The following is a 13,521-nucleotide window of genomic DNA, read 5'->3' as shown; positions in this document are numbered from 1 at the left end:
AAAGGTAAAAAGCACAAATACTTATTTCTGACAATTAAGCAGCTTACACAGTCTTTGTTCCACTGACACTTAAAATGCAGTTTTCGATTATTTATACTGTAGTTCAACATCTAAAGCAGGAAAAAACTATAAAGTCTGCATTCTGCAGCACAAGTAACCCTTACTGAAGGGATCAATCTATTTATAATAGTGTTTCCCTTAGAGTTACCAGTTGGCAGGGTATATGGGCGTGGATTCTGCCATATTCTGTAATGCACTATCGTCCATTAACACCCTGATCAGCCAATAACGTTACAATAAACTTGTCATATGCACACGTTACCAGAGAGAGTAGGGTTTTTTTTTTCCCCAGAGACGCTGGCCTCATTTAAGAACAGTTGGGAAAACAGAAAGTTGTCCATGCCCAAGGCATTGACATGCCAGCAGCTAGAATGGGTTAAGAAATTGCTGTGTGAGCACACTTTAGTCAGGAGTTCAAAAACTTCATCCAATTCACTGAGGAAGGGTTTAATTTAAACTTCTGAACCCTCTTTGAAGCAGCTGGGAGGACTCAGCCCTCCTGGCCCACTAGCTCTGTTGTAGGGACAGTTGCTTTCAGCAGACTTAGCAAGATAATGTTAAGATTTCAAACTGCTCCAGTCATCTGCAAAGTAGTCTCATGTCTCAGGTGCTTTTGGAAATGTTACTCAGATTCAAACCTGAGACACGTAAGTAGGCGTAGAAGCAGCATTCACCCAGAAGTTAAACTGAAATCAAGCACTATGGTGAATGACAAAAAAGATTTGCCTAAAAAATTCAAAAATTCTAGACCAAGAGCCTTCTGGTTTTGTAAAATGGGTATAAAAATGGCCAGCAACAAAAAAACCAAACATAGATGGGGCAGGTCTAGTCCAACTCTGTCTCTCCTGTTTCTCTTCTTAAACAGTCAGTCTAAACTAGGATTTTATTTATACCACAGTAACAGTCTGAACAGAGGTAGTGTCGACTTCCCATACACATGGCTTTACCCAAGTGTTTTAACACCGTTCTGGAAGAGCCTTCTGTAAGAGAGGGGCTATAGATCAAGTTTCGTTCTCGTTAGTTACCTAATCAATACAAATAGGACTAAGACTTCACGTAGAACTCCCAGGAGATTGTAATAATCACCCACAATTACTTATGAAAGCCAATCAATGACCAGGAGGTTTTATGTGTCATTTATATACCTTAAGTCACACTTCTGAAATTAAACTTTGATTCCTAACACAATTAGATGTTGCAGTGCTAAGCAAAACAACGTACATGCAAGTACTGCCTCAAAGGCTGACTGCAAGGGCGACCAAGGATGGAGCTAGGAGAGCATGAGCAGCCCTGAAACACACCAGCAAGGTGTGGTGCAACAAGAGTTGAGACGGGATACAGGAACAGGCATAAAAACAGTGCAATAAGCACCTACAGCTGTCTTTTCCTCCTGTTCCTTCAATGAAACAGGCTACATTCCAGCGGTTAAATGAAAGATAAAGACAGTAGAAGGCAAGGTTCCCAGACCTGGATTTCAGCTGTGAGAGGTAGAGGGAAGAGAAAGGGATGAAGAATTTCTATTTCATTATTTAGTCCTTGTTTTTTCACTGTCAGAGAGTGTGCAGAAACTGGAGGTCTACCATTTCTGTCAAATTTGTCATACAAAATATATTATGACGGGTGATGAACACACTCAGGCTTTCTGTCGAAATGTCATGTGTCCCTCTGTAGCTTTGTTCTGGTATTACCATTACATATTTACAAGTATAACTTTTTTCAGTATCTGCATCACATAGTTGAAAAACTTTTCAGGCAGTGAGACCACAGTTCAAAACAAGTTGGAAACATGCAGAAGACACTATTAATTGCACTAGTTTTACTGTTCTGAAGTCTATACCATGAACAATGACTCATAAGAGTAGCAAGCCGGAGAAGAACTTGCAAATTCTATGAGCTTGTTTAAACATTTGTTTGCACTGATTCATTACTTTCCTCAGTGTAAAATCTATGGGACTCAAGAGGAAGCACGAGGGAGAAATTCCGTTTCCTGAAGAGCCCTTCCACCCACCATGGCCTCCCGAGATGGTTCGGGTCAGGGAAGGGGTCTGGGCACCCACTTCCTATGCCCACTCCTGAGAGCCTGAGCCTGGGCTGGCTGGGTGAAGATCCCCTGCATACCAACGAAGCACGCTCCCTCTGGTGGCTTCCCTCAGCCACGCTTTATCAGCATCCACAACAGGGTACAAAGAGCAATTAAAACAAGCAAATTTTTTGTTTGCTTGTTTTAAGTCACCCATTAAAGCGTTGATATTTTCCACCTGTAGTCCTGAGATGATGTTAACTTTTAGTGGGTCTACGCAATTATTTTGGAGAGGTTTGGCAAAGTTCATCGCAGCATGCAGTTACAAAAGCAAATCAGTTTTTTCCATGTGATGCGGTAGCATTATGGACCCAGAAATGTCTTCATTTCTCTGTTCTGCCTTGAGATTTTTTTTATCCTGTCTAGCAGGTTTCTTAGAAGCCTGGGCAATATGTTCCCATGTCCATATGTTGAAATCAAAACAAACAATATATAGTCAAAACAAAGACACTGTGAATGTATATAATTTCTAATATATGGCTCATCTATCATAAAAGAGTGTGTTGGTACTTTCTCACATCGTATGACAGGACCAAAACATTTAACTTTAAAATCTCAAACACCCAGAAATAGGTGTGGGCATCTTAACCACCATAGGCTTCATTTTTAAGGTTAGGTTGGGGATAAGATTGAATTTTATAGATAGTCTGTCTGAATGGTGGATAATTTTGCCAGGTACAACAACATGAATAAGCGCTGTTACTTAGACATCTGAAAATATTTGGGTGTAAAAGCCTAAGACAGTGAAACAGTGTGACACTGGGTTATAATCAATATTTTTTCTCAAGGTAAAGTGAAACCCATGAACATACTTGACTAAAACATGTCAGCTGTCAACAAATTAAAATGATGGCACTGAAAGATGAGAGAATAGCTCTATGATTCATATTTAAGAGTGAATAATAACAAAAGAGTTCAGGGAATACTCAGAAATACGGATAAGAGGAAACCACACAAAAGGCACAGGGATCAGGCTCAGAAAGAAGGGACAGCTGACATGTAAATCTGAATTTAGCTACTGATAACCAACGGCACAGGCAAGATGAAAGAGATATTTGAAAAATTTGGTTTTGCAAGAGAAAACTGGGCAATAAGGGGAGAGAGAGGAGTGCAAGAAATAATTAGGCACTTAACAGGGTGCAGACTATGTCACTTCTCCCCAAAACTGGCAGCTCTGCTTAAACGTTACATATTCCCCTCACACATTTCCGAGCATTAAAAAGTGTGTGGCATACAAGTCTGGCACCACAGGCAGCAGGGAAAAGCTGTACGCTTGCAATTAAAAATCCCTATATTTCCAATTGATCTTATGATAAAGCCAGATGTGACATAAGAAGACTAGTCTCCAGAAATGCAGGATATGCAATATATAATAATCACATATAGCAATACTCGCTACTGCTAATTCACGTCATCTTCCTTGCTTTGAATCTTGTTAAGTCCCTGATACAACACTGTGTAAGGCAGATAGCTTCTTTTGTTCCAGTCTTACTTTCTGCCTTACCACGTTGATCCTAAGTCATCGCATTATCTTTAAAACATGTATAAAATTTAAATCATGTCAGATTCTGTTACTGTCATAGAGTCAACATTTTAATACCATGCTATTAGTTCTATATTTAATACTAAAATGGTAGCAGTACCTCTTCCGCAAAGTTAGTTTTCTTGTCAAGCATTTCTCGTAATGTCTGAAGAATTTTAATGCAGAGCTTTTCTTCTTTCTCCATTAGCTTCTTTGTGTGATTAATCAACCTTAAAGTAAAATATTAAACCTTAAAGAGCATTGCACATTGTTGCTAAGCCATACTACAATTTCTTTATGCAAAAATTACCTGCCACTATATCTTTCCTCAAGGAAAGGAAATAAAAGTAGACAAGAGGAATCATAATTAAAAAAGGAAATAGGACTTTCAAGGTGTTGTGAGATTTTTGTGTCAATTTGCTTATCTTACTGCCCATCCAGAAGGCAGAATTCCACATCCACTTTTTACAAGTGCTTCCAGATTAAGGTCCAAACTTGCTATTTCATCCTTTCTTTATTTAAAGGTAACCATGTATTTATTTCAACCTTTATTCATAGGTAACCAATGTTCACCAGGCATCTTGCAAACTTTAAAAGCTACAACCTTCCAACTTTGATGACTGTTATATTTATTATACAATTATCAAATGCCATCCAGCCAAAAGGATCCCCAAAAACCTTACATGGAAGCGTTCAGCAATGCAGATATTTGTATGAAACCTGACCATTGTTTACATTCACACAACAACTTTACAAGACACTTTCAAGTCAGAAAATGTGGTACATTTCTGACTCCAGCTAAGACTGCAATGGGAGTTTAGGTTTCAGTGACCTTAAGCCAATACCAGAAGCAGCCTTTCTCTCTCTTTTCAGAGCAAGTCCTTGCACTGGCTCGCCTCATTGCTGGAGAAATGTTTGTGAAAACAGAAGAAAGGAGGAAATCTGAAGGCCTTGGACAGGTTTTTTTTTTTCCCCATCAGTACCACTGCTGGGTTATAGTGGATACAACAATGTTCATCAAATTATGGCCTATGATCAGCATACAGCAAAGGCACTGTGGCCACCAATTTACACTGAAAGATGGCACCATTAATAGTTCAAAATCACAAACAGTCACCAAAAACAGGGTTGGGAGGGATGGCACTGCATCATCTAGACCAGAGCTCCATATCCCAACAGAACTGATTATATTTCGATCACTGCTAAGTTAGTGTGTTAATGCCATCCTGGGCTCAGTGGAGACACCGTGAAGGACTCTCCCACTGTCAGCTTCACCAATTTAATGAGCTATGAGTCCAAAACAATGCAGTTCTCAGACCTACAATAGTAACAATACTTTGAAGAGTTACACCTTTATCTCGTGATTCCTGCATAGCTCTGCAAAGCATTCCTTTGCTACGGAAGCTAATTAAATAGAACAGAAAACTGTTTATTGCATTACATGGGCCACATCCAGCAACCCTCAACTTGATTTGATGCTGACTTTGAAAGGAGTTTGGACAGAGGGGGTGGGATGGGACAAGCTCAAAATTTAACTTAATTTTTCTGAACGTATAAAGTATATTGTTATAACACTACCTCTGCAGAATATGCAAAAAGCCAGGGAGTCAGGAGAGCTGCCAAATGCGTTAATTTCCCCCAAGTTACCTCTGTTTAAATTATAGTTTCTCAAGGGCAGCAAGGGCATCTCACTTGAGGGCTAATAAAAAAATTGCAAGACTATTCCAATGTGCAGACTGCAAATAAAACATCCAATGACTCAAGACTAGGCAGGGGTGCCAGTGAAATGTATTTTTAAAAGAGCTATTGGCAGTTTAAAATAAAAATCAAAATATTTATTTGCTTTACCAAAAAAACGTAGCCCTGAGCACCCAACCCCACCTCACTATGAATTCTTAAAAAGTCTGCCATAGAAAGTGTAAGCTTCTGCTGTAGATTTGGACACACTTAATAGCAAAAGTAGCCCATTAAGAAAACGGAAGTAGGTTGAGCCTGTTAGTAGTTTTAACAAGCTACTAACATTCAATTTCTAGTCAGCAAGGCAAGCAACCTCTCTCTCTACTCCACTCCAGATTCCTAAACTGCTGAGAAACATAAAACATGCAGCAAAAGACCTCAGTTTAAGCTTTCAAGATGAACTCAGACACCTACATGCTTAAGTCACTGTTGAAAATCAGAGGTAAGTGCCGCTGAAAATTTTAACTCCCTACCATCTTTTCCAAAGCAGCAATTAGGCCTCTCCTTACACCACTTACTTGGACATGAAAGCACCACATCTTATTCTGGCATCACTCCCCTCAGGAAAAAGAAGTTCTGGACTGTGCAGCACATCAACCAGCACCGAGAATTCAGCTTGCATCATGGGAGTGAACTGGTGCTCCAAGGAGGACACTACATCCTAGGGAAAAGAAGAATGTCATTCGTAACTATGTCTGGCCAAGGAAACCAGAAGAACATTGCTGCGGAGCTGCACAATACTGTGTGATGGGCTATTTAAGCCACTTCTGTCAGCCAGCAGCAAGAGCTCATGTTAACCCAGGTGACAGTAAAGCCTTTCTTCATGCCGCTCCTCAAGGTGGGAGAAGGTGCTCATTACTATCTACCTTGCTGTTCTCCCTCAAATTTCTCCTCTGCAGTAATTCCCACAAAACACACAGCAGCAGTCAAGGTGACGGTGTGCTGGAAAAACACTGCATGTCATACAGGATGTTACAGTGTATCACCCGAGTTGTTGCTTCCTGGGTAGTTAGGGCCCCTCCATATGTCTGGGTCCCAGTGTTTTCTTAGTTCATCAACTCCTGCTGTCATTTAACCACTACATGCGCAAGGTGATCTCCTTATAGGTATTCTCCACCAACACAAATCTGACATAATGGCTCCTAAAATCCCCAGTACCTCCTCTGCAGCCAGACATGTGACCATGTAAACGCAGGAAGGAGATCCTTCTCTGTGAACCTTTGGGGAAAAGAATATGCTTCCTACCCCTCTCTACTGACTTCTCTAGGAGCCGAATTCAGATCGTGGATCAAAAGGCCAGACATATGTTGGCTTCACTTTGCACTGACACCAGAGAAGAGCCGAGCCCTCTGCTCCCCTCACCTAGAAGTGCAAAGGTCACTGTAATCCAGCCCTAAAAATGCAATGAGTCTATTTCTGGTGTTTTCCACATCTGGCATGTTAGATAAATGCACTGCCACAACTACTGCCCAAGCCATTTGCTGCTTTTGTACCTGTAGTTTTTCTATTATATTCCTGTAATCCCAGGCAGGCCCACCAAGAGCTTCTTTAAAACGAGGTCCACTGCGGGCTGACATTCTCCACCCCATGGCTGCCCTCTGCACCATGTTAGAATGACTCTTCATGAACAAGGTGTTGACCTGGCTGTCCAAATCCACTGGAATTGCAATCCCACGGTTCTTTGCTTTAATAGGAAGAAAAAAGAAGACACGTACAGTGGTAAAAACTCAAAAATCTTATGAAGATCATGGCATGCAAAATCCTGATACTCTTGAAGTTAAGGGCTAGGGGGGTCTCACTTCAACAGGTTTTAAAATAAGATCAAAAACCTAAGCTGGTAGAAATCAGCCATAATCTAGTTAAAGAAAGCTGTACCATGTTAAATGATATGAGGATCATTTCCAGTATATATTTTCATAGGTACAGATGTTTATTTTTTAAAACAGAATCATTTTTTCCTAACTTAAAAAAAAGTTAGATCAAGAGATATTATAAGAGTAATAAAAAGAGTATGCATTATTATTATTTCAACAGCTAGTTTTACTCTATTCAGAAGTAAATTCAAAAATTCTTCTTTCTTGTGGACATATGCACATTTAGCCAATTTAACCCAAGTGCAATTTGTTGCTTTTCTGTGTATTTCTCTTGCAAAGACTGTGAGAAATCAAGTGCATACAAATTTTATTTAAAAAAGACTGTCTCCTCTTCTCTCTCCCTTCAGTTTCCTATACAGCCAGGGTTGTGAAACCATGGGGTTCCTGGATGCCACTGCAATATAACTGGCAGTTAATAAACATGTGATAGTTTAACTGATAGTTACACAAATCTAACCAATAGTTTAAAAAAATGCAATCTTTTTTTTTCTTTTAAGACTTGAGGGGCAGGAAGTGACAAAAGAAAGAATATCAGAGAAAAAAAAACCTGACAAAAGTCTTGCACAAATTCTTACAGGGCATCCACTATTGAACTACTATTGCATCCTGAACTGTCATTTGAAAAGTAAGTTTGAAAGACAATGTTAGAAGGTGTCTGCCCTCTCCTCCATGAAAATCTCTGTGTTAGCTACATCTCTCCATTCTACTGGAGATGAGAATGATATTCTTCTATGGTTCAGCACGGGTCGTCTGAAATTCAACAAATAAGCAAGAGATCGATGCAGCAATATCTCTGTTTGAAGGATTAGGTCACATTCCAGTGATTAGGCTTTGTATTCTACATAATTTCACTTAATTTCTATGGCACAGTTTAAATTTAATAAAAACTTACAAGTAAAATTGAGAAGCAGTTCTAGTCCATTTGTAATAATGACCAATAATAACCATTTTTATCAGTTTTCTGTATTGAAACACAGTGAATTTTTAGAAAAGCATTAGCCCATATTACAGTGCTCAACAACATTTCTCTGAGGCGTTTCCCCACCATTCTGCACTAACATGCACGCTTTCCACAGTAGCGGAAGGCAGCGAAAATATTCCACCCCTCCCTCCCAGTACTTAAAACATATACAACTTTAAGTGGTGAACTTGTGAAGTCAACAGATGCCCTTCTTTGCTAAACAGCTTATGCATCAGACCCCACAGGAGTACTTGCAAGCAGAGTCAGGCATACAGCTCTGATGAATGAAGGCTCGTGTGCTGCCAAGCGCAGTGAGTCACAGATCCCAGGCAGAAACTTTCTCTTCCCCCAAATACTCTATTGTAATGGCAGCATTTATTATAAACCTAAATCTGTCTGTGACATCTCAACCCCCAATCTCACGGACTATGGCAAGAGTGCTCTGTGACGCACATCCTCATCCCTTTAATAGCTCCCACAGGTGCAGGGTACACTCCTCTCTTCCCACTGCAAGGGTGTATCCTGATGCCGGACCAGGGCCTTCACCTGTGGATTAGGCTGCTTAACTGGGATCCTATTTCTGCTAGGCACTTTATTTTAAAGCGTTTGCCACAGGGAATTAAAAAAATATTTTTATTAGGTCACGATGGGAAGATACATTTCCCCACAACCATATACAAATCCTCAGCAGCAGATGTGGAGCAGTTTCCACACTGGCAACTGACTTTTCCTTTCCACTATTTGTTTTGAAGGCAAGGTTCCTGATTATCTTGAGGAAAATACCATGTATGGCTGGCCATTATTTCTAATGACTGTTTTTCCATATTATTTGACTGGGTTATTTTAGAAAACACACTTGCCCTGTTGCTGCTTACTGTATTACAGAAGTCCATTAATGTTCTGCCAGTGTGGGTAGGGTGTTGCAGCCTATTATTCCAATTTATTGTGTCCTAATGCCAATCACTGGAATGTTATCGGACAATGCTCACTGCTCAATTAAGTGGTATGTATGCAGAATCCTGATATATCCAGGAATAAATTTAGCAATGGGGAGCATGTTGTTCAGAGGAAAACCCAGACTTCTGCAGTCCTATAGATGCCATTTGAAGTTAACTTCCATCAGTGTCTGAGGAGCAGTCGAGGACTATGATTGTTCAAAGAGTTGCAGCTAATTAAAACTATCACAAAGAAAACCAGAGAGAGAGGAAAAAAATACTCCTTTGTTTTCAACAGTTCTTATATGTATAATTCCATTTGTAATTAAGATTTGTATTGGTTGTCAAAGGGCACTGTTGAAGTCTAAGCTATAAACAAAGCCTTTGTCTTATTTCTTTGCAGCTTGTAGAAAGTTTATCTTTCATTTGTTTCACATTTCATTATTTAAAACAACATGAAACATATTTTTACATTTCGGAAAGCTGATGAACAAATGTGAACATAAATATTTATTTTTAATTTAGGTGTTGTAGGCTGCTTTCCTCTTCAAACTGTGTCAATCTCCCTTAAAGTATGAACATAAAATATTTAAAAGCATGCCTATTTTTGTTCCACTTAGAAATACTTTTGGACGGCACTCAAACTTGCAAAGTAGGGTTAGAACTGGTAGACAGAGGAGTTAGGAAGGGGTAAAATTGTGTCTTTCATCTGACTAGCGAACTTGGGAAAAAAGCGTACTATCTGGCTACATATGTAAACTGGTACCATAGGTATCAAGCAGGATACTTAGCAGGATGGACTAGAACATGTCTTCAGCAAAGGTGAATTCTGACTTGCAGTGGAGGGCATAGTGCAGGCTTATATACTGCCCAATTCCTACCTAGGGCACCCTGCACAGGGTTAATTACACCCAGAATACACTATACTGTTTAGCCAGTCTCAGGAAATGCAATTTGCTGGGAAATCCTTTGCACAGCTAACTCAATCTGCTGCTTACAATTATTCTATCAGCCATAGCCACAGTAGAGCCAGGACAAGCAAGCAGTGGGTACCCATGGAAAGAGTAAGCCACACAGCGCCGCCAATGCAGCCAGGTCACAGTAGAATATCCTACTCTGTGCTGGATGGTTCTGTGTGTATCCAGTGCATCAGCACCTTTCCTCTCCTTTACTGTTTAAACCATGACAAAGTACTCTGAGATGGGGACTTAAAAGAAAAGGGCAACATCAATGTCGAGAATCAAGTAGCTAAAAATCAAGCCGCCCTTTACGATCGAGCTGGACTCCACCGAAGTCCCAAGAACATAGTCCAACTGCTAACAGAAGGGCTGAAACGGGCTGGCTGAGATGTCTTTTGTTAAATTACCTGCACGTAGTTCCCTTCACAGAAGTACAAAAACAGGAACTAAAAGGACCTATTTCAGGAATGCTTGCCAAAGCACTGTCCTTTCACTATACTGCCTGCCTGAGCCTTAGGATCAGTTTAGTACTAAGGATTTCCAGGAAGTTGCCCTTGCCTCTAATTTTTCTTGGAAGCCAATTCTTCAGAGAAATCTATCCTGCCATAAGGAAGCCTGAAGTTCTCCTTGATATTCCCACCTGGTGCTCCCTGATTTTAAATTTCACTCCATTAGCTTTTGTAGTATTGACAGAATACGACAGTATCTGGTGCCTTCACAGCTATTTAGTACACTTTGCACTATCCTAAACCATCCCTGGTGTGGTCTTTCCAGGGGACATGCAGGTATTTCACCCCTTAGAGTGCCTCAAGGAGGAGTGTGACAGGCAATCTGGGTCACAAAAAAGCCACAGCTGTACCTGGCTGTGAAGCCTTTACTCTTCTTGCTGCTTACGCCCCTCTGGTAGTTGCAGACAGCTATATCATGTTCGCCCACACTTCCCAGTTGTCACTTAACCGAGCGATGCATATTTAGTTCAATTAATTTTGCTCCATAAATCAGTCCCTCCAGCTCCTTAATCATTTACTGACTGCTTAACAAATGCATTTGGATGGAGAGACACTAATGCTAGCAACAGCAAGACTTTTTAAGGGAAATAAAAGCTTTGTGTAGACAAGACAAGCCTGCCAATCTTTTACCCTTCACTTGGATGTTTTTTCCCCAACAGAAAATATACGCTAAAATATTTATCAGTCTGTAAAAAGATCATCATTGAATTTTTCTTGCAATTAGGGAAACACAAACAGTTAAAATAGAATAAAATATGTGCTTCATCTGAAATGTATTCTTCTTGCTGTCAAAAAAGTAACAACAGGATAATTATTTTATTTGAACTAAAAATTGAAAATGAAGGTCTAGCATTTTATAAAATGGAAAAAAGATTTTAAAACTCAAATGGGAAGTGAAATAAAGTATTTTCAGGGCTGAATAAATTGTTAAAGGGAAGTTCATATATAGGGACATTAAAATACGCACAATAATTCCAAAGAAAGAATAAAATGTAACCTAGATTTCATGTTTAATGTTTCCTGTTTGTCATTTGACAGGGAAAAGAAAAGAGCTTTAGAGGACATAAAAGCATGGTCAAGAAGCACCACAGGAGAATTTTTTGGATTCTGTACAAAGGGGTATTGGTGAGCTGAAATAGGGGAATAAATACTCAACTAGAAAGGACCTCACTACTCCGTCAGACCATCTGCTCTCTGTTACAGACAACCCGTGCTCTTTAATATCTTTTGAAAAATATATCAAGCCCCATTTAAAAATGAAGCTAGCTTTTCTGCCAGACCTCCTCCCTCCATTTTCTCTTGGCCTGATGACCAAGGACATCCTTCCAAAGTTGGTTCCAAACCTCTGATTTACAATCTAAATTTACTTAGGTTATTTACAACCTAGCATAATTTATGTCCAGTTGTTTTTGGGTCCGGAGTGTCCTCTAGCTTAAACGTCTCTTCTTCATGACTATTTATCTTCCTAAGTACTTTTAAAGAACAACAACACAGGCCTTTGTTTTGCCAGGCAAAATACGTGGGGCTCCTGTATTCTCTTCTTGTAATACAGTTCTCCTTTCCCCCGACCATCACAGTAGTACTTCCTCTGCACCCATTCCAGTTTTGAACTGATGAAACTGCAATCTTAGATGACTCGCCTCCAATTTTGTAGGATGGAAACAAGGATTCTCCTTTTGCTTCTCCTGCACAGCATCCTAGAGTATAATCTGATAACAACTAATGTAATTGGGCTTGCTAACAGATTTTTTTTTTAAAAGGGTATGCCAAGAGAAATTGGCTAACAAAATGCAGGTTACTATCTGCCACTGTTTACTCATCTAAGAAATTCCAATTATTTAATTATTGGTGGTAAGAGCACATCCATACACATACTACATCCTTGGGATACACACACAGTATCAGAGGGAAGATGCAATTTGTAAAAACGTAAGGGAGAAAGCTAATGGATACTACAGAGACGAGTATAATACAACTAGATTCACCCTTGTAGCAGAAAAAAAAATTATGCTCGGGGTGAAGCTGTAAGAATCACCACTTTAATTTAGAAGCAAAGACAGTTCTTTGCATGGGTCCTGAAAGAGTGGTCAGCCCTGGGAGAAAGACCCTGCTCTGATACAACTTAAAATATAAAATCCAGATCTTTAGTTGTGAGGACAGGTGATATTCCCCAATTTTACCATATGGAAAGTCAGTAGCTGGTTTAAAATGCAAACTTTGACACTGGCTCCACCTTTATCTTGCAAAGATTATAAAATGTAGGAGCTGAAAGTCCTTTGATAATGAATTCATTTGAAATAAATTAAACTGTTAGACGTCTTAGTTCCTCTGTTTTCACAAAGATCTGGGGACCTTTTAAACATTTTTCATTTCTAGCTATTTTACCAGTGAGATGGAAGCTGTTCTGATCATTCATTTTTTGGACTGTATTTTCAAGCAAAAGCTCAGTCCTGTGTAATAATAGAGAAAAAGCAGAAGTGATATATCTATAATGTGTTAATTCTCATTACTGTGATAATCTGCTTCAGAAATCCAATAGAATAAGACACATTAATATACATATATTATTTCTTAAGTGTTTGTATTCGTGCCAGGCAGCCAAATGTTTACCGGGCAATAAAAACCTGATGCACGTTAGTATCTGTGTGTTCCAAATCTCTTGGAGGCACAGAAGGGTCTGCTGAAGAAGAGAAGCAAGACTCTATGCTTCTTGCTGAACTGGAGGCAGACAGCTGCCTGTAGACAAAGCAGCAAGTAAAGCTTGAAAAGTTTATGAAGTTTTTCCCTAGTGGTCAAGTGGAGTTGAAGTACCAGGGCTATAAGAAATTAGCTTCTGCAACATATCCTTTTGTTGACCTGGAAGATAATGCACATTCTTACAGTG

The 13,521-nt window shown here is 39.6% G+C and overlaps 1 protein-coding gene across 3 annotated transcripts in view; it reads right to left on the bottom strand.

The window, feature by feature from the left end:
* Window positions 1-13,521, bottom strand: part of ITPR2 (inositol 1,4,5-trisphosphate receptor type 2) — a 269,515-nt gene that overhangs the window by 117,315 nt on the left and 138,679 nt on the right. For all 3 annotated transcript variants that reach the window (XM_075113616.1, XM_075113625.1, XM_075113634.1), the window contains 3 exons: window positions 6,893-7,083; window positions 5,918-6,060; window positions 3,784-3,892 (listed from right to left, as the gene is read on the bottom strand). In XM_075113616.1, coding sequence (XP_074969717.1) covers window positions 3,784-3,892; window positions 5,918-6,060; window positions 6,893-7,083 — 443 coding nt within the window. The remainder of the gene's footprint in view (window positions 1-3,783; window positions 3,893-5,917; window positions 6,061-6,892; window positions 7,084-13,521) is intronic.

This window comes from Phalacrocorax aristotelis, chromosome 1, assembly GCF_949628215.1.
Source record: "Phalacrocorax aristotelis chromosome 1, bGulAri2.1, whole genome shotgun sequence".
In the NCBI taxonomy this organism is placed as follows: Eukaryota; Metazoa; Chordata; class Aves; order Suliformes; family Phalacrocoracidae; genus Phalacrocorax; species Phalacrocorax aristotelis.
The sequence above is the reverse complement of the archived record's forward strand: the minus strand, read 5'-3'. Positions and strand labels throughout refer to the sequence as shown.